A 21524-nucleotide genomic window follows, 5' to 3' on the forward strand; every position below is an offset into this window, starting at 1 on the left:
TCAGGAGTTTGAGGCCAGCCTGGCCAACATGGTGAAACCCCATCTCTACTAAAAATCCAAAAATTAGCAGGGTATGGTGGTGTGTGCCTGTAATCCCAGCTACTCAGGAGGCTGGGGCATGAGAATCACTTGAACCCAGATGGCGGAGGTTCCAGTGAGCTGAGATCATCCCACAGCACTCCTGCCTAGGCAACAGAGCGAGACTCCATCTCAAAAAAAGAAAAAAAGAACAATACTAGGCTGAGTTCAGTAGCTCACACCTGTAATCCCAGCACTTTGGGAGGCCAAGGCAGGGGAATCACTTGAGGCCAGGAGTTTGAGACCAGCTTGAGCAACAAAATGAGACCCCTATCTCTTCAGAAAAATTTATAAAAATTAGCTGGGCATGGTAGCACACACCTGTAGTCACGGCTACTCTGGAGGTGGAGGTGGGACAATCAATTGAACCCAGGAGTTCAAGGCTGCAGTGAGCTATGATTGTGCCACTGCACTCCAGCCTGGGCAACAGAGACCGACCCTGTCTCTAAAAAAAAAGAAATACAATACAATAAAATACAATAAAAAATACATAGCATTTGCATTGTATTAAGTATTCTTTTTTTTTTTTTTTTTTTTTTTGAGACGGAGTCTTGCTCTGTCGCCCGGGCTGGAGTGCAGTGGCCAGATCTCGGCTCACTGCAAGCTCCGCCTCCCGGGTTCACGCCATTCTCCTGCCTCAGCCTCCCGAGTAGCTGGGACTACAGGCGCCGCCACCACGCCCAGCTAGTTTTTTGTATTTTTTAGTAGAGACGGGGTTTCACCATGTTAGCCAGGATGGTCTTGATCTCCTGACCTTGTGATCCGCCCGTCTCGGCCTCCCAAAGTGCTGGGATTACAGGCTTGAGCCACCGCGCCCGGCCTGTATTAAGTATTCTAAGTAACCTAGAGATGTTTTAAAGTATACTGCATAGATTATTTTCAAATAATATACCATTTTACATGAAGACTTGAACATCTGCCGATTTTGATATGTGGGAGGTCCTGGAACCAATCCCCGGGGACACCAAGAGACAACTGTACCTCAGACTAGGAGGTTTAAACAAGAAAAATTTATTTTCTCATAATTGTGGAGACTAGACATCCAAGAATAAGGTGTCGGCCGGGTTGGTTTCTCCTGAGGCCTCTCTTCTTGGCTTGTAGATGATCATCTTTTTAAATTGTGTTTATTTATTTATTGACTGAGTGCAGGGGACTTTATTGATGGTACACAAAGCAGGGCTCCCTAGGCTCCTCCCTCTTCAGGGAGTCTGCATGGAAACTGTGAGGAAGGGAGATTCTCATTGTGATGGGGGACTGAGTGTGGCAGGGATTCCCCAGCAGTGAGGGCCTCTCTCTTCCTCTCGTGCTCTTGCTAGGGCTGGTGGTCCAGGGGTCTTACTCCTTGGAGGCCATGTGGGCCATGAGGTCCACCACCCTGTTGCCGTAGCCAAATTCATTGTCATACCAGGAAACAAGCTTGACAAAGTGGTCATTGAAGACAATGCCAGCCCCAGCATCAAAGGTGGAAGAGCGGGTGTTGAGGTTGAAGTCAGAGGAGACAAGGCTGGTGTTCAGTGTAGCCCCAGATGCCCTTGAGGGGGCGTCGGACTCCCACTTCATCACCTTCTAGATGTCGTCGTATTTGACAATTTGACAGGTGTTTCCAGGTGGCAGGTCAGGTCCACGACCAACACGTTGGCAGCGGGGACATGCAAGGCCGTGCAAGTGAGCTTCCCATTCAGCTCAGGGATGACCTTGCCCACAGCCTGGTCAGCACCAGTAGAGGCAGGGATGATGTTCTGGAGAGCCCCATGGCTGTCACATCACAGTTTCCTGGAGGGGCCATCCATAGTCTTCTGGGTGGCAGTGATGGTGTGGACTGTGGTCATGAGTCCTTCGGCAATACCAAAGTTATCATGGATGACCTTGGCCAGGGGCGCTAAGCAGTTGGTGGTGCGGGAGGCATTGCTGAGGATCTTGAGGCCGTTGTCATACTTCTCATGGTTCACGCCCATCACGAACATGGGGTTGTCAGCAGAGGGCGTAGAGATGATGACCCTTTTGGCTCTCCCCTGCAAGTGAGCCCCAGCCTTCTCCATGGTGGTGAAAATGCTGGTGGACTCCACGACAGACTCAGCACCAGCATTGCCACATTTGATTTTGAAGGGATCTCGCTCCTGGAAGATGGTGATGGGATTTCCCCGTTCTCAGCCTTGACAGCATGGTGGAATTTGCTATGGATGGAATCATACTGGAACATGTAGACCATGTAGTTGAGGTCAATGAAGGGTCATTGATGGCGACAATATCCACTTTACCAGAGTTAAAAGCAGCCCTGGAGACCAGGCGCCCAATACGACCAAATCCATTGGTTCTGACCTTCACGTTCACCATGCTGTCCCAGGGATGTGAGAGAAGATGCAGCTGTCTGTCGAATGGGAGGAGCAGAGAGCCAATTTTGTTTTTTTAAGAAACAGGCTCGGCCAGGCGTGGTGGCTCACGCCTATAATCCCAGCACTTTGGGAGACCGAGGTGGGCGGATCACCTGAAGTCAGGAGTTCGAGACCAGCCTGGCCAACATGGTGAAACCCTGTCTCTACTGAAAATACAAAAAATTAGCTAAGCGTGGTGGCTCACGCCTGTACTCCCAGCTAGCTGGGAAGCTAATGCAGAAGAATCGCTTGAACCCGGGAGGTGGAGGTTGCAGTGAGCTGAGATCGTACCACTGCACTCCAGCCTGGGCAAAGAGTGCGACTCAGTCGTAAAAAAAAAAAAAAAAAAAAAAAGGCGGGCTCTCACTGTGTTGCTCAGGCTGGCCTCAAACTCCTGGCCTCAAGCAATCCTCCTGCCTCAACCTCCCACAGTATTGGGATTATAGGTTTGAGCCACCACAGTGAGCCTTAAATGGTCATCTTCTTCCTGTATCTTCACACGGTCTTCCCTCTGTGTGTCTGTGTCCTAATCTCCTCTTCTTTTTTTTCTTTTTCTTGAGACTGAGCCTTGCTCTGTCACCCAGGCTGTAGTGCAGTGGCGCCATCTCAGCTCACTGCAACCTCTACCTCCTGGATTCAAGCAATTCTCTGGCCTCAGCCTCCCAAGTAGCTGGGATTACAGGCACTCACTACCATGCCCAGCTAATTTTTTTCTTGAGACAGTGTCTCACTGTGTCATCCAGGCTGGAGTGCAGACGTGTGATCTCCACTCCCTGCAACCTCCACCTCCCCGGTTCAAGCAATTGTCCTGTCTCAGCCTCCCGAATAGCTGGGACTACAGGCACATGCCACCATGCCCAGCTAATTTTTGTATTTTTAGTAGAGATGGTATTTCACCATATTGATCAGGCTGGTCTCGAACCCCTGACCTCAGGTAATCCACCCACCTCAGCCTCCCAAAGTGCTGGGATTATAGGCGTGAGCTACTGTGCCCAGCCCTAATCTTCTTTTCTTATAGGGACACCAGTCATATTGGATTGGGACCCCCCCCCCCCCGTGACCTCATTTTCACTTAATTACCTCTTTAAAGGCGCTATCTCCAGATACAGTCACATTCTGAGGCACTAGGAGTTAGGATGTCAACATATACATTTGGAGGGGGACACATTCCAGCCCATAATACACACTTGTTAGCAGGAGTCAGGCCTATCCTGCAGCGTGGCTCTGGAAATAGCCTCCTGCCCTTTCTCAGCCTGTTTCCTCTTTTGTAAACCAGGGGCTTCCACTGACGGCGCTCATGGCTGCTGTTGTGCACTGTGCTTCTTAAAAGCTCCGTCTGGGGCTGATGTTTAGCTAAATTTAGGGCCAATCTGTCCCCATCGTGGGCTTGGTGGAGCTGAAGAAGGGTGTGGGTGGACTCACAAACAGATGGCTCCAGGCCTGCAGGTTCCCCTCCTCCGGCTGTGCTAAAGGTCTCCCTTCCTCTCCTATGGTGAGGCTCCAGGAGTGGCTCAGGCCCTCCACTGGCCACCGACCATCCTCCAGGCTGCACTCGGAGGACCTGTGCACAAGGCCTGTTCCCAAGGCCAGCCTCCGCCCGTTGGCCCCAAGCCCAGTCTGCCCTGGACCTCAGCAAAGGGATGAGTTACACTTGACAAAGAACAGTGCTAGGTGCCTTTCATGGTTAGCTCGAGAACCCCCATTTTATGAATGGAGAAACTGAGGCAGGGTCAGGCACGGTGGCTCACACCTGTAATCCCAGCAGTTTGGGAGGCCGAGGCAGGCAAATCACTTTAGGTCAGGAGTTTGAGACCAGCCTGGCCAATATATGAAACCCTGTCTCTACTAAAAATACAAAAATTAGGTGGGTATGGTGGTGGACATCTGTAATCCCAGCTACTCAGGAGGCTGAGACAGGAGCATCACTTGAACCTGGGAGGTGGAGGTTGCAGTGAACTAAGATCATGCCACTGCACTCCAACCTGGGAGTTAGAGTGAGACTCTATCTCAAAACAAAACAAAACAAAGCAAAATCGAAAGAAACTGGAGGCCAGACGCAGTGTCTCACGCCTGTAATCCCAGCACTTTGGTAGGCCGAGGTGGGTGGATCATGAGGTCAGGAGATTGAGACCATCCTGGCCAACATGCTGAAACCCCATCTCTACTTAAAAATACAAAAAGTAGCTGGGTGTGGTGGCGCATGCCTTTAATCCCAGCTACTCAGGAGGCTGAGGCAGGAGAATCACTTGAACCAGGGAGTCGGAGGCTACAGTGAGCCGAGATCTTGCCACTGTGCTCCAACCTGGCAACAGAGCGAGACTCTGTCTCAAAAAAAAGAAAAACAGAAAGAAAAGAAACTGGGGCAAACACCTACACTTACACCTGGCCTTGAATCCCACCTGCTTCCACCTTCTCAGGAACTTCTCACTTCTGTATTTCAATCACTTGCAATTGAATCCATCTCATTAATGTTTTATTTATTTACTTATTTGTAGAGATGGGGGATCTCCCTATGTTGCCCAGTCTGGTCTGGAATTCCTGGACTCAAGCGATCTGCCCACCTTGGCCTCCCAAAGTGCTGGGATTATAGGGGTGGGCCACCACGCCCAGTCAATCATTCTGTATATTAGACAGAATAGTCGTTCATTTGTGTTATGACTTGCAAATATTTTTTCCTAGTTTGTCATTTTCCTTTTGACTCTATTGAGGTGAAGGAGACATAGGCTCTTGAGTACATTTCTGATGGCTTGTGCAAAATGCTACCGCTCCTGTGATTGACAATTTGGCATTATCTAGCAAAACTGCAAATGCATTTATCCTTTGACTCAGCAGTCTCATTTCTGGCATTTCTGGGGATGTTTTTTCCTGATCAGATAGCTCATGTTTTCTTTTTTCTTTCCTTTACTTTTTCTGAACACTCCTGGGAATTTATGCTATAGAGCTACTTGACATGAATGAAAATGTGTGTGTGTGTGTCTGTGTGTGTGTGTGTGTCTGTGTGCCTGTGTGTGTGTGTCTGTGTGTGTCTGTGTGTCTATGTGTGCGTCTGTGTGTGTGTGTCCGTGTGTGTGTGTTGCTTGGTACTATCGACTTTCTTTTTAGAAGACTGGAAACAGCCTAGGGAATCATCAATAGGGAACTGATGAAACAAGCTATGGTAAATCCACAAAACGGAATATTTTGTTGCCATAAAATAATGAAGAAGGCTTCTATGTATTGTAATGAAAAGAGCTCTAGGATATACCTTTAAGTGAAAAAAGCAAGGAGAGGCTGGGCACAGTGACTCGTGCCTGTAATCCCAGCATTTCGGGAGGCCAAGGAGGGTGGATCACCTAAGGTCAGGAGTTCGAGACCAGCCTGACCAACATGGAGAAAACCTGTCTCTACTAAAAATACAAAAATTAGCTGGATATGGTGGCATGTGCCTGTAATCCCAGCTATTCAGGAGGCTGAGTCAGGAGAATCGCTTGAACCTGGGAGGTGGAGGTTGCAGTGAGCCAAAACTGTACCACTGAACTGCACTGCACTCCAGCCTGGGTGACAAAGCGAGACTCTGTAAAAAAAAAAAAAAAAAAAAAAAAAAAAACCTAGGGACTGGGTGCTACTGGTGAGTAAAGCCAGGAAGGCTGCTAAAACACAGGACAGCCCTCTACGACCCAGAATCATCCAGCCCAAATGTCAACAGTGACAAAGTAAAGAAACCCTGGATTAGCATTTTTTCTGACATCAAAGTTAAATCCAGTGGACTTTTGTTTTTAAGTCTTTATCTATCTTGGCCTCTGAAGGAGTGTTCAGGATCGTTGACTCTCCTTCCTTCATGCAAAGCTGAATCCTGTGACTTCTGCGATGATGCTGGCCTCCCTTCCTCCATCCCCTTTGCAGGCTCATCCTCCTACATGGCAATTAGATATCGGGGTTCCTGGAGGCGAGTCCTAGGCCCTCTTTTTGTCTCACCCCAGACTGACCCTCATTGATCCCACCCACTTTGACTTTGTTTTTGGTTTGTTTCAATAGAGATGGGGTTTCACCATGTTGCCCAGGCTGGTCTCGAACTCCTGGCCTCAAGCAATCCTCCAGCCTCGGCCTCCCAAAGTGCTGGGATTATAGGTGTGAGTCACTGTGCCTGGCCTTGGTTACCATCTCTACACCAATGAGTCCCGCAATTATACACAACCCAAACCTCACCTTGCAGTCAATTCCATCCATCCAACTTCCTGCTCCACAACCTCGCCTAGATGTTTCCAAGGCCCCTGGGGCTCATCAGGAGGACAAGCTTGCCTTCAGGGTCCTCCGTACCCAATCCTCTTTTGGTGTCCCTATTTCAGTAATTAGCAAAACCATCAATCTAGATCCGCAAGCAAGAAGCCTAGAAGTCCGCCGGGCAGGGTGGCTCACGCCTGTAGTCCCAGCACTTTGGGAGGCCGAGGCAGGTGAACTACTTGAGGTCAGGAGTTCATGACCAGCCTGACCAACATGGTGAAACCCCATCTCTACTAAAAATACAAGAAAATTAGCCAGGCGTGGTAGCGGGCACCTGTAATCCCAGCTACTCCAGAGATTGAGGAAGGAGAGTCACTTGAACTTAGGAGGCAGAGGTTGCAGTGAATCAAGATCACGCCACTGCACTCCAGCCTGGGCAACAGAGTGAGACTCCATCTCAAACAAAACAAAACAAAACAAAACAACAAAACACACACACACACACAAGTTGTGATTTTTGTGAGCCACCGCTCCTGGTCAAAATAGCCCTTAGATTTTTGAGTGACACAGAACTGAAGGAATTGAAGGTAAGCTACAGTTGCTACCTGGGGAAGGAGGGTCACAGGCAAAGGCACAGAAAATGCAAAGACCCTTCAGTAATAAGAGAAGATGAGTATCGTTCCCCACATACTTACTGGCTATTTATATTTCTTTATTTCCATTTACCTTACATTCTTTGCTTTTTCCTTTTTTTTCTTTTTTCTTTTCTCGTTTTTTCATTTGTTTGTTTTCTTTTATTTTTTCTTTTCTTTTTTTTTTTAGATACAGTCCCACTCTGTTGCCCAGGCCAGAGTGCAGTGGCAGGATCTCAGCTGCCATGTAACTGCAGCCTCTGGCTCCCAGATACAAGCAATTCTCCTGTCTCAGCCTCCCGAGCTGCTGGGACTACAGGTGCCTGCCGCCATGTCCAGCTAGTTTTTTTGTATTTTTGTAGAGACGGGGTTTCACCGTATTGGTTAGGCTGGTCTCAAACGCCTGACCTCAGGTAATCCACCCACCTTGGCCTCCCAAAGTGCTGGGATTACAGATGTGAAGTTTGTTTTCATTTTTGTTTTTGTTTTTTGAAACAGGCTGGAGTGCAGTGGCACAATCACAGCTCACTGTAGCCTCAAACTCTTGGGCTCAAGTGATCCTCCCACCTCAGCCTCTGAAGTAGCTGGAACTATGGGCAACCACCACCATGCCCAGCTAATTTTTTTGTACTTTTTTGTAGAGATGGAGTCTCACCATGTTGCCAGGTTGATCTTGAACTCATGGGCTCAAGCAATCCTCCCACCTCAGCCTCTCAAAGTGCTGGGACTAATGACGTGAAAACGTGAGCCCAGCCTGCTCTTTTTCCTATTGAATTCACAGTGCTTTTCTTTCTGATTTGTGAGAACTAATTTTGGTTTATGGATATTACCCCTTATCTGTCCTTTGCATTACACACTTTTAAAATCATTTGCTATTGGTGTTTATTTTGTATATGGTAGTTTTTGCTGCATAGACAATTTTCCATTTTTTTAAGTCAAAAAAAATTTTTTTTTTTGAAATGGAGTCTCTGTTGCCCAGGCTGGAATGCAACGGTGTGATCTCAGCCCACTACGATGTCTGCCTCCCAGGTTCAAACGATTCTCCTGCCTCAGTCTCCCAAGCAGCTGGGATTACAGGTGCCTGCCACCACACCCGGCTAATTTTTATATTTTAGTAGAGAGGGGGTTTCCCCATGTTGGCCAAGCTGGTCTCAAACTCCTGACCTCCAGTGATCTGCCCGCCTCGGCCTCCCAAAGTGCTGGGATTACAGGCATGAGCCACAGCGCCCAACCTTTTCTAGTCAAATTTATGATTTCTGAACTTGGTTTCTCACCTGGAAAAGCCTTTCGCATTGAAATTTTTTTTAATCATTTACATTTTATTCTAATTCTTTTATAGCTTTATTTTTAACTTTGAAATCTCTGATCCATCTGTTGTTTCCTAGGGTTTAAAGAGTAAGGTATCTAGTAACTATGAATACAGCTTTATATTTCTCCGAAGACCATCGAGTAGCCCGTCTTTTCCTCACTAATTTGCTTTGTTTTTGTTTTCTTTTAGAGACAGGGTCTTGCTCTGTCGTCCAGGTTGTACTGGAAGCTCACTGCAGCCTCAAACTCTTGGGCTCAAGCGATCCTCCAGCCTCAGCCTCCGGAGTAGCTGGGACTACAGGTATGTGCCACCATGCGCAGCTAAGTTTTTTATTTTTTTAGAGTCCAGACTTTACCATGTTACCCAGGCTGGTCTCAAACTCCTGGGCTCAGTTGGTCCTCTCGTCTTGGCCCCCGAAAGTGCTGGAATTACAGGCGTTAGTGCCACACCCGGCCCTGCCTCATGACCTGAACCGCCCCTGTGTCGGGTGTTAAGTTCAAATCTGTCCCTTTCGTAGTCATCTTTGCAATGCTGAGGCCGCAACTATGCAAACCACCTTAGCCGCTCTCTGCTAGACTCCCTGCTAGAGGCAGAGTGCGACGCTGGGCGAGTGAGGACACCAGGGTCCTTCCTGTTCCCGTGACCCTGGAGCAATGGTGATGCTACTGGGTGGCCCTCCTACCCAGTACTTTAGCCCTCCCACCACTTGCTCTTCTCTCCCCTTACCAAGTCCTCTCAAATAAACATACTCTAAGCCAGGTGCAGTGGCTCACGCCTGTAATCCCAGCACTTTGGGAGGCCAAGGCAGGCGGGTCACCTGAGGTCAGGAGTTCGAGACCAGCCTGGCCAACGTGGTGAAACCCCGTCTCTACTAAAAATACAAAAATTAGCCGGGCGTGGTGGTGGGTGCCTGTAATCCCAGTTACTGGGGAGGCTGAGGTAGGAGAATCACTTGAACCCAGGAGGCAGAGGTTGTAGTGAGCTGAGATCGCACCACTGCACTCCAGCCTGGGCGACAGAGCAAGACTCCATCTCAAGAAAATAATAATAATAATGATAATAAAATAAAATAAACATACTCTGAGTTAAACAGCATGTCTGTCTTCCAATGCTGCCTTGAAACAAACTCTGCAGCACTTCTCTTCCTTTTCCAACCAGATTGCCATCCTAAAGATGTCTGCAGAGGAATTCTGAAATGGATCTTACTCTCTGAAATGAGAGCTGAAGCCGAGCATGGGGGCTCATGCCTTTAATCTCAGCACTCTGGGAGGCTGAGGCAGGAAGATCACTTGAGCCTAGGAGTTCGAGACCAGCCTGGGCAATATAGGGAGACCCCATCTCTATTTAAAAAAGTAAAATAAAATAAAAAAATAAAAATAAAAAAGGGGGCCTAGCACGGTGGCTCATGCCTGTAATCCCAGCACTTTGGGAGGCCAAGGCAGGCAGATCACGAGGTCAGGAGATCAAGACCATCCAGGCCAACATGGTGAAACCCCGTTTCTACTAAAGATACAAAAATTAGCCAGGCGTGGTGGCATGTGCCTATAATCCCAGCTACTCAGGAGGCTGAGGCAAGAGAATCGCTTGAACTCAGGAGGCAGAGGTTGCAGTGAGCCGAAATGGCGCCACGGCACTCCAGCCTGGCAACAGAGCAAGACTCCATCAAAAATAAATAAATAAATAAATAAATAAATAAATAAATAAATAAATAGAAGGAGAGCTGACAACTGCCTAAGAGGGCTGTTCTCACATATCCCACCTTGCTGAGGTCTGCGCACGGCTTGCCCATGCTGCCATCCTTCTTTGTGAGCCAAGTGTGCTCACCCTAAGATGGCACTCCCAGCCCCCACTCTCTCCTGGTTCCTCCTCCCCCCCACACAACTGTCCAGGAGAAGGATCCAGACAAGGGAGCAGAGTCCCCCCTGTGGTAAAGGACTGACCCCACTGGGCTGGGCATCTGAGGCCACCAGGGAGCCACCACAGTTCTTTGGGCAGCTCCATCTCAACACGGCCACGTGGCAGGGCAGCTCTCTTGCTGGCATTTGACGGAACAGGTGCAGCACGCAGGGGAGGGATTCTACTTATTGTGTGTGGATCCCCAAAGACAGACTAAGGCCCAGGAGGTGGAAGGTACAGGGAACTTGTGATGGTTAATATGGAGTGTCAACTTGATTGGATTGAAGGATGCAAAGTATTGATCCTGGATGTGTCTGTGAGGGTGTTGCCAAAGGAGATTAACATTTGAGTCAGCGGACTGGGTCAGACAGACCCACTTTCCATCTGGGTGGGCACCATCTAATCAGCTGCAAGTGTAGCTAGAATAAAAGCAGGCAGCAGAATATGGAAGTACTAGGCTGGCTGAATCTTCTGGCCTCCATCTTTCTCCCGTGCTGGATGCCTTCTGCCCCCGAACATCAGACTCCAAGTTCTTCAGCTTTTGGACTCTTGGACTTACACCAGTAGTTTGCCAGGGGCTCTCGGGCCTTCAGCCACATACTGAAGGCTGCACTGTCAGCTTCCCTAATTTTGAGGTTTTGGAACTTGGACTGGCTTCCCGGTTCCTCAGCTTGCAGACGGCCTATTGTGGGACCTCACTTCTTATTGTGTGAGTCAATTCTCCTAATAAGCTCCCCTTCAAATATTCATCTATCCTATTAGTTCTGTCCCTTTAGAGAACTCTGACTAATAGAGAGCCCTTTTAATTGCCTGCAGCTCTATGGGAGGTAGTGCATTTCCCATCCGTGTTCCTTTCCCTGGAATGCTCTTCCCACAAGGATTTGCAGAGCTCTCTACTCAGCCCCTCCAGGTCCATGCCACTCAAGTGTCACTTTATCAGTAAGGCCATCTGCAGCCACCTACCTAACATTGCAGACCTCCCACTCCATCCTCTTCTTGCTCCACTTTCTTCATCACTTATTATCATCATCCTTTTTTATTAATTTCTTTTTTTTTTTTTTTTGACGGAATCTCATTCTGTCGCCCAGGCTGGAGTGCAGTGGCGCAATCTCAGCTCACTGCAACCTCTGGTTCCAGGGTTCAAGCGATTCTCCTCCCTCAGCCTCCTGAGTAGCTGTGATTACAGATGCGTGCTACCACACCCAGCTAATTTTTTGTATTAGTAGAGACGGGGTTTCACCACGTTGGTCTGGCTAGTCTCAAACTCCCAACCTCAAGTGATCCTCCAGTCTTGGCCTCCCAAAGGGCTGGGATTAGTGGCGTGAGCCACTGCACCTGGCCTATTTTTATTAATTTTTCTTATTTATTATCTATCTCCTGCCACAAGAATATAACTCCACAAAGGCAGGGACTTACATTGGTTTTGTTCATCCCCAAATCCCCTGTGTCTAGAATATAAGTGCACATAGTAGGCACTGTAAATGTCATTTTCATTCTCATTTCACAGCTATAGAAGCTGAGGTTCATAGAGGAAAATACCGGCTTTCACAGCACCCCTAGGTTTCCAACCCCAGACATTCTGTCCCCTTAACCCTACTCTACATTGTGGTTAGAAAATGCTTATTGTAGCACTGTGTGTAATAGAAGAAGGCTGTAAACAACCTGATTTCCCATCAATAGGGGAGTAGTTAAACAAATTACACTACCACACATCCTGTAATAACCTATAAAAGCAATCTGTAAATGAATTAAGCAGATCTATATGCACATATATGGAACAATCTTCAAGCTCTTGTTAAGTGAAAATAGCACAATGCCCAACAGTGCATTGCATGTGCTCTCGTGTGTGAAATAATAATAGTAATGATAATAATAATAAACAGGGCCAGCAGTGGTGGCTCACACCTGTAATCTCAGTACTTTGGGAGGCCAAGGTGGGAGGACCACTTGAGCCCACAGGTTCGAGACCAGCCTGGACAACACAGTAAGACCTTGTCTCTACAAAAAATTTAAAAATTACTTGGAGGCTGAGGTGGGAGGATCGCTTGAGCCTGGGAGGTTGAGGCTGCAGTGAGCTATGATTGCACCAGTGCACTCCAGCCTGGGTGACAGAGTGAGACCCCAGCTCAAAAAATAAAATAAAAATAAATGATAAACAGGATAGTCACACACACAAAGGCTGGATGTGCAGAGAAATGTTCTGGAAGGATGCTCTAGAAACTGTTGACAAGGCAAAGGACAGTCTGGGGGCCTCTAGTAGGAGGAAGCCTTTATATTCCTTTTTGTAGCACTGAGATTTTTTTTCTTTTTTATGTAATCTCGCTGTGTCACCCAGGTTCGAGTGCAGTAGCACGACCTTGGCTCACTGCAACCTCCACCTCCTGGGTTCAAGGGATTCTCCTGCCTCAGCCTTCTCTGAGTAGCTGGGATTACAGGTGCCCACTACCATGCCTGGCTAATTTTTTGTATTTTTAGTAGAAACGGGGTTTCACCATGTTGGCCAGGCCCGTCTTGAACTCCTGACCTCAAGTGATCCTCCCACCTTGGCCTCCCAAAGTGCTGGAATTACAGGCGTGAGCCATCACACCCAACCAGCATTGGGATTTGAATTCATGTACATGATTTACTTTTTTTCAGCAACATAAATCTTCCACACAGTTTAAAACTCAAAGCTACAGGAGGTATCTCAAAAATTAGCAGCCCCTTATCCTGCTGCTCTGCACTCCAACTCTTCTCTTTCTAAATTAGGCAGTGCATTCAACTCTTTTAGCTGATCCTACTGTTTGCTGTTGTCTTTGGAAGTCAAGGTCATTCAAACTCTAAGCAACATGAAAATCACCCAGGGATCTTGTTAAAATACAGGTTCTGATTCAGCAGGTCTGGGGTAGGTTCCAAGACTGTGCATTTCTAATAAGCTCCCAGGTGATGCTGATGCTACTGGTCCATGGATTATTCTTTGAATGGCAAGATTCTAAAGAATCTGCGAACACAGTTATTTCTTGATTTTTCTGATTTTGATCTTACTTCCTACTATAGAAAATGAAAATGTAGTTATCTAATATCCTATCCCTCCTCTTCCACACACATGCATTCTATCTTCATCCTCCCAATATAGTTACATAACCTTTTTGGTTAAATATGGTGACATAACCTTTTTGGTTAAAATAATTTTTGGTATTTATATTATTAAACCTTTGTAGATAACATTCACAGCTCAACCACATAGCATACTATGATGGCATTTCGTTTTTTGTACAACTTTTTGTTTTCCCTGGAGTTGATCATTGCTTAATATTTTCATTTCACCTTTATCAGTGCATTCACAAACCTTCCTGGCAAAACTGAAAGGCTCTTCTTAGTAGATTCAAACACATTGCATAATCTAGGTCTTAGAGCCCCTGTCTCCTGACCCAATATAGGTTGGTTGCTCCAAGTATTTCCTCCAACAGAGCAAGACTCCGAAAAGAAAAAAAAAGAGCAAGAAATGGGTTACTAAACAGAGTTTGAGGCTGGAAGCAGAAAGGAGGATTTGGAACCTCTGCTATGAATTAGGTTATGACTGCTAATTGTATCCTACTTTCCCCTTCCCTCTTTTCAATAGTAATCCACTTTTGCACCTTTAACAATGCATATGGCCATGCCGCTATAGACTGAATTTCCCAGTCTCTCTTGCAGCGAGGAACCAACTATTTGCTAACAGAAAATGAGTAGGAGTAAGGAGTGTCACTTAGGCATCACTCCATCTTTCTTCCTTCTTGAGGACTAAAATGTGAGCATGATGCCTATAAGTCATTTTAGACCGAGAAGACCACCAACCCCTGGACTGCTACCTGAGAAACAAAATTCTACCTTGTGATGAAGAAAACTTGGCCCAAACCTGGCTCGGGATATAACGTTTTTCCATGTGATGCAATTCACAACCTCCTTCTGGGAAGACATTGGCATCCTTGACAAAATGAAGAAGCAACATTTTTTTTTTTTTTGAAACCGAGTTTCACTCTTGTTGCCCACGCTGGAGTGCAGTGGCACAATCTCGGTTCACTACAACCTCCACCTCCCAGGTTCAAGCGATTTTCCTGCTTCGGCCTCACAAGTAGCTGGGATTACAAGCATGCGCCACCATGCCTGGGTAATTTTTTGTATTTAGTAGAGACGGGGTTTCACCACATTGGTCAGGCTGGTCTTGAACTCCTGACCTCAGGTGATCCACCTGCCTTCGCCTCCCAAAGTGCTGGAATTACAGGCGTAAGCCACCTCCCCTGGCTGCAACATTCTGATAAACTTTAATTCAACTAAGACTTCTAGGAAACCAGGGGCCCAGCGAGGTGGCTCATGCTTTGTAATCTTAGCACTTTGGGAGGCTGAGGTGGGAAAATTGTTTGAGGCCAGGACTTCAAGACTAGCCTGGGTGATATAAGGAGACTCCCATCTTTACAAAAGAATGGTGACACATGCTTGCAGTCCCAGCTACTTAAGAGGCTGAGGTGGAAGGATTGCTTGAGCCCAGATAAAGGCTGCAGTGAGCTATGATCATGCCTAGGTGGGGCCTGGGCGGATGAAGTAGATGAAGCCTGGCAGAGGCCATTCTCCGAGCCCTGGATCCTGGGTTCCAGACAGCTACGGTGATAGGTGAGGGCCCCAGCGGACAGATCCTCTAAATGGCCTGAGCATTTCTAGACAGCCAAGGGTGGGCCTCGGCTCCATCAGGAAGGGCCTGGGTCCACCAGGATGTAGGAAGGGCCTCCCCAAGGCGGAGCTATCTCAGGCCTCTTCCTTTTTTGGAGGCTCATTGTGTTTTGGAAACATTAAAAAACACCAAAAACAGCATTATGAAAACCACGGTGTATTTTAAGTGTTTATATCTGCCTAATGAACACTCCTGTTTTGGTTTTGTTTGTTTGAGACGGAGTCTCACTCTGTCGCCCAGGCTGGAGTGCAGTGGCGCGACCTTGGCTCACTGCAACCTCCGCCTCCTGGGTTCAAGCGATTCTCGTGCCTCAGCCTCCCGAGTAGCTGGGATTATAGGCACCGGCCACCACATCCAGCTAATTTTTGTATTTTTAGTAGAGACGGGGTTTCACCATGTCGGTCAGGCTGGTCTCAAACTCCTGACTTCAGGTGATCCACTGGCCTCGGCCTCCCAAAGTGCTGGGATTACAAGAGTGAGCCACCACACCCGGCTGTAATGAACACTCTTAATACAGACACACAAATACAGGGTCGTATAGCTGTTCCATTCACAAGATAATTATAGGACTCATACAGGACATTGACCACCACGGGGTAGCAGAGGAGGGTGTGGTCTGAGAAGGGCAGGTTTCCTGAATGACGTCCCATGAATGTCTCAGCTCTCAGTCCCATCAGAGAAACTGTCATGCCTGAGTGTATGACGGCATGCAAAGATAATACCACAGGTCAACGTTTTGTTTTTCTTGTTTTCTTTTTCTTTTTTTGAGATGAAGTATCGCTTTGTCACCCAGGATGGAGTGCAGCAGCGTGATCTAGGCTCACTGCAACCTCTACCTCCTGGGTTCAAGTGATTCTCTTGCCTCCCAAGTAGCTGAGATCACAGGCATGCTCCACCATACCCTGCTAATTTTTATATTTTCAGTAGAGACGGGGTTTCACCATGTAGCCCATGCTGTTCTCGAACTCCTGACCTCAGGTGATCCACTAGCCTTGGCCTCCCAAAGTGCTGGGATTACAGGCGTGAGCCATGGTGCCGGCCAAGTCAGTCTGCGTTTAAGGTTCTTAATGTGGGGCCCAGGCCAGATTCCTCCAACTCCTCAAGACAGGTCTGTAAGCCAGGCCTGGACCCAGGAGGATGACCAGGGCTGACCCTGAGTGGTGAGAGGAAAGCTGCCCCGCATCCCAAAGCAACAGAGCCAAGGGCTACAGGACTGGCGCCAGAAGTTTGTGACATAGCCCCTGCTGTCCCAAGGTATGGCCCATAGGTCTGGCTCGGTGGCCAGGAGGGACTGAGGGGAGGCAGAGGGAACCACCATCCCTCTGGGAAGGGTGGCGAATGACTGAGATCGAAGGGGTCAGACCCTCCAAGATGTTCGGGGCAGAGTTTGGAATGACATGGTGACTCTAATCCTCATTTCCTAGAGGGTTGGAGGTGGGAGAGGGAAAGGTGGAGTCTCAGGCTCTTGTGAACTGCGTCTGAGCCTCCACCCGCTACCTCCAGCCAAAGAGCCAGACCCAGCCACCCAAACAGGAGACAGACAGAGCTTCACAGCCACTAAGAATTAAGACCTATTGATTTTCCCCATTAGCTAGAGAATGCCATCAAAGTGCATTAAAACCAGGCAAAGCAGCAGCATCGTGAATAATTAACATCTGCAAATGACAACCCCATGGGGCTGGAGGGAGGCGGGAAGGGACTTCTAGAGGCCTGGGGCACCCTGACCCCTTCTGACCCCCACCCCAGGGAGCCATAGTCTAGGCTGCCCTCCCCTCCCTGTCTCTTGTCCCCTCTCATTCCCTGTCCTCTCCTTAAAGAAACACGAAGTCCACCGCGCAGCCAGTGACCTAAGCTGATGCTGGAGCAGGGAGGATAGAGCACTGAGGCAAGAGTCAGGGGTGGCAGCTCTGCTGTGTGTCACTGTGTGACCTCAGCGAAGTTGCTGCCCCTTTCTGGGCTCAGTCTCCGCCTCTGCACAGTGCAGTGATCAGCCCAGCTGGCCTCCTGCTCAGTCTGTGGTTCTAGACAGGGACAGTGATGTCCAAAGTCACACAGCAGGTCTGCAGCAGAGCCTGGGCCACTGGGCCCTCTCCCCCAGCCCAGTCTATGGGACCCCTTTGTGCCAATCAGAAAAAAGCACCCCTTTGGGTAAACCAGCTGGAAAAGGCCACTCCTTTGAGCATACCAATCTGAAAATGAATGCATGCCCTCTGAATAGATCAATTAGAAAAAGGCACCCTTCTAGGGGAACTATTTTTTTTGTTTGTTTTTTGAGACAGGGTCTCTCTCTGTCTCCCAAGCTGGAGTGCAGTGGCGCGATCTCGGCTCACTGCAACCTTCATCTCCTGGGTTCAAGCGATTCTCCCATCTCAGCCTCTCGAGTAGCTGGGATTACAGGTGTGCGCCACCATGCCTGGCTAATTTTCCCATGTTTAGTAGAGATGGGGTTTCACCATATTGGCCAGGCTGATCTCTAACTCCTGACCTCAGGCAATCCACCCTCCTCAGCCTCCCAAAGTGCTGGGATTACAGGCCTGAGCCACCGCGTTTGGCCTAGAGGAACTAATTTTTTAAAGGCACCCTTCAGACTAACCAATAAAAAAAAAAAAGTGCCTTTTGGGTGGGCCAATAAGAAAAAGGCAACTCCCCATGCTGTCACAGTTGAAAAGTGCAAGTCTTGGCAGAGCAGAGGTAGGGCTGGATACCAGCCCCCATCCATCTCTCCCCTCCCCTCCCCTCTTCTCTACCTTACCCCCGACTGTCTCCTATCTGCCAGGGTCTCCTTGTGCATTGTGCACAGCCTAAACAACTGTACATGGCCACTCTGTTCCAAGCCTCCACCTTCTCTGGGCCAAGGAAGCCCAGACCTATTCTTCCAGCCAGTGGAATTCAGTTCCACATGTATCGATGGTCCCTTCCAAGCCTCTCTGCTTCCCCACCTCCAAACTCCTCGCCCCTTGGCTAACCCAAGTTCCCACTTCCGTCTTCCTCCCACCCATCCTTCTTCCTCAGAGCCCTGGATGGGCAGCTCCGGAACGAATCCCTCCTGCATCTCCCATCTCCGACTGCATTACCTCTGCCTTCTTGCTGCTTTGCAGTGTGCTGTCCCTGCCTTTCACGCCTCTGAGCCTTCGCACACTCTATTCTCTCTGCTGGAAAACCTCCTCTCTTGAGCCCCCTGAAAAAACCCTACTCACTCTTCAAGGCCCGGCTTAAAGATCTCTGCCTCTCACTCTCCTCCTCAAATGCCAGCCAGTTCTTGCCTCTGGGCTTTTGCACCTCTTCCTAGAATGTTCTCCCTCCAGATCTGGCTGGTTCCTCCTCCTTCCTCCTCCTTCTCCTCCTCCCCCTGCGGGTTTCAGCTCCAGTGTTCCCTCCTTGGGAGGTATTCCCTGAACACCCCATCTAACTACCTCCCCATCAGCCTGTCATATGTCTCTGTTTTATTTTATTTTTTTAGCACTTTGGACAATCTGAATTTATGTTTCCTTTGTTTATGGGCACTTCCAGAGCCACTGTGAATGGTTGTGCATGTTGTCAATTGCAGAGGAGGTGAGTGGGGCTGAAACCCAGCCTGGGTCCACACTACGAGCTGGTGCTGGGGCTGTACCTGCTTGGTGGGAAGCAGCTTTTCCTAATCCACATGATGGCACTATGCAGGCAAGCTGCAGCTCCGCTGGTGTCACCTCCTGCAGTGACACCCAAACCCACCAAAGAGGAATGGCACCTGCTCACTTCACTGCTGTGTGCCCATGTCCAACACGGTGCCTGGCACCAGGCAGGTGCTCAATAAACATTTCCAAGCCTGGTGCAGTCGCCACAATCCCAGCTACTTGGGAGGCTGAGATGGGAAGATCGCTTGAGCCCAGGAGTTTGAGACCAACCTGGGCAGCATAGCGAAACCCTGTCTCAAAACAAAAATACATACATAAATAAATTCAGGCAAACAAATTCTCTTCTGATTCTCCCACTCCCACCCTCTTCCCATACTCCTCAATAAAATACGCTAGGCACTGTGGCTGCTTCGTCGCTGGGTCTCACTGAAGCCAGCCCCAGAACTGGGCCCAGGGTTGGCAAAGGTGACTGTTAAGGGAACATGGGAGGACTCAGGAAGTTGAGGGGTGACTGTGTGAGTTTGGGAGCCCTGGGGATGCTCCCTGAAGCTCTGAGCCCTGTCTATTCCAGAGGTGCTGCCCTGAGCCCCCAGTGCCCCCTCCCAGGGCCCCCCAGCTTCCTGGAGGTGCGCGTGGAGGGGTCAGGTGGCCCACACACTCCCAAGCCCTGGGAGCCCAGTGCGGCCCAGAGACTCGTGGGCAGGAGGTGGCACTGAGGGTCCCGCTGCAGCAGCCAGGCTCAGAGCGGGGGCAGGATCAAGGCACCGCCCTTCCCTGCGCTCCCCGAAGCCATTTCGCCAGGCCGCCTGGCCGCACCCGCCCGCCCTGCCCGCCTCCCTAGCTCTGGCAGAGAAGGAGTTAACCTCCAGGCTTCTCAGCGTGAATGTAGAGCTATTAATACCCACAGCCCAGCCAGTCTGCCAGAGAAGCCACTGGAGCTGGGGAGAGCAGCGAGCCGGGAGAGCCGCCAGTCACAGCCGGGACCGGGACTCCAGGGGTCAGAACTTTTCTCGAGGACGGCGTGGGCACCGTGCCAACCTCACCTGGCCCTTGCCCATCTTTCAGCTGCAGGTCCCAACCCTCTCTCCTGGAGGCCACCCACGCCACCCACCCCAGCCAAGGAGAACAAACTTTCTTAGGGAAGCCACCTCTGTGGCCGTGCTGGCTGGACCGGGAGGAGCAGACGGTCAGACAGGCTGGACAGACAGGGGTACTGGGGCACGGGACACCTGCGAGCCTGCCCTCCCAGTCCTGCCTCTGACAGACAGCCACAGAGTGGGCAGCTGGGGGACCTAGGGTTCCACAGGGGCAGTGGGGGGGCACCGCCAGACCTCCGTCCACCCACCAACCACCTTGGAGTCCAGGTGTCTGGACACTGCTTCCCAGGGCCCAGCCCCGTGGCTGGAACCCTTGCGGGTCACGACAGGAGCTCCCACCAGAGCCCCCGGCTCCTCCACCCACCGAGGCGACGGGCAACCTGAGTGCGAAGGCACAGGTGGCGGGCGGGCAAGTGCAGAGCCCCGAAGCTGACGGGCTGCTGACCCTGGAGCGCCCTGGCTCGGGGACTCCTGCCCAGGCTGGCGACGATGCTGTGGAGGCCACCCCCGGCCACCCCTGCCCTGTCCTGGAGCTACCTCCGGCCTGGCCCATGGGCTGCGGAGTCGATGATGTGCCGGCCTTCTGCTTCGTCTGCTTCCACAGGGAGGAGGAGGAGGAGCTGCTGGAAGAAGTCCCATTGCGGAGGTCAGTGCCTGTGGGTGGCCAGCAGGTGGGCAGTGGGTGGGCACAGCGCTCGACCCGGGGTGTCTCTGGACCTGGCAATCTTGCTTCAAGTCAATCTCTCTCTGTCCACTGCTTACCATGCACTGCCACCTCCTGCTTCAGATCTCAGATCTCTTACCTGGTTGTTGCCACAGCCTCCTCCCTATCTCCCCCACCCTGGCCCCAGAGTGGCTTTCACGTCCTCTTCCACAGTGAGCATGTTCCTCCCCTGCTCAGAGCCCTCCATGGCTCCCAGCTCCCGTGGGATGAAGTTGACACTCGGCTGAGCATTCAAGGCCTGTGTGATTGGGGCCAACATCCCCCGCCTCATCTCACTGTGTTCCCCTATATTCACCTCCAGTGAAACTCTGCCCAGACTTCTCTTTCCCTGTTCTCCTCCATCCAGGCCCAGCTGCAACACTTCCTCCTTCAGGAAGCCCTCCTGGATGTCCCTGTCCCACCCCAACCTGAGAGCCACCTTTCCACCCTGCACTGCAGTGGCACCTAACAGGTGTTCCATCTTTGTTGAATTCTTAAGTGAAAATGTGTGCATGTGTATTTGCTTGTGTGTGTGTGTGTGTGTGTGTAAAAGAGAGAGGGAGAGAGAGAGAATGGTTTGTGTGGCTGCGTGACTGGGTATTGGGGGTGACCGTGTGTGACTGTGAGCCTGTGTACATGTTTGTGGGAGCAGGTGTGAGTTCTGCATAGCTATGTGGCGGGAAGGGCTGTGCCTGGGGCCCAGTGGGAGTTCATGCCCTAGAGACCATTGTTCCTTTAGCCAGCTCTCCCCACCCCCACCTGCAGGGAAACCCAGGCTCCAGCCAAGTGCATTATCCAAGCCGTGACCACAGGCTCTGGGAGTGATCTGCAGGGGAGACAGGGGTCACCTCTGCTCCAGCCCAGCCTGCCTGCGCCTCCATCACTGTCTGAGTCAGCACCGCCCTGCCCTGGGTGGGGAGAAGGGCAGGCGTGGGC

General features: G+C 50.0%; 1 protein-coding gene and 1 pseudogene across 1 annotated transcript in view; one reads left to right on the forward strand and one right to left on the reverse strand.

The window, feature by feature from the left end:
• Nucleotides 1-1230: 1230 nt before the first annotated feature.
• On the reverse strand, nucleotides 1231-2716 carry LOC103230228 (glyceraldehyde-3-phosphate dehydrogenase pseudogene; annotated as a pseudogene).
• Nucleotides 2717-19717: 17001 nt separating this feature from the next.
• The window catches only part of SBK1 (SH3 domain binding kinase 1), a 65377-nt gene continuing 63570 nt past the window's right edge, over nucleotides 19718-21524 (forward strand). The window contains exon 1 of the mRNA XM_007988751.3: nucleotides 19718-20531. Within this exon, the coding sequence (XP_007986942.2) occupies nucleotides 20437-20531 (95 nt within the window). The 5' untranslated portion in view covers nucleotides 19718-20436. The remainder of the gene's footprint in view (nucleotides 20532-21524) is intronic.

This window comes from Chlorocebus sabaeus, chromosome 5 (assembly GCF_047675955.1).
Source record: "Chlorocebus sabaeus isolate Y175 chromosome 5, mChlSab1.0.hap1, whole genome shotgun sequence".
Taxonomy (NCBI): Eukaryota; Metazoa; Chordata; class Mammalia; order Primates; family Cercopithecidae; genus Chlorocebus; species Chlorocebus sabaeus.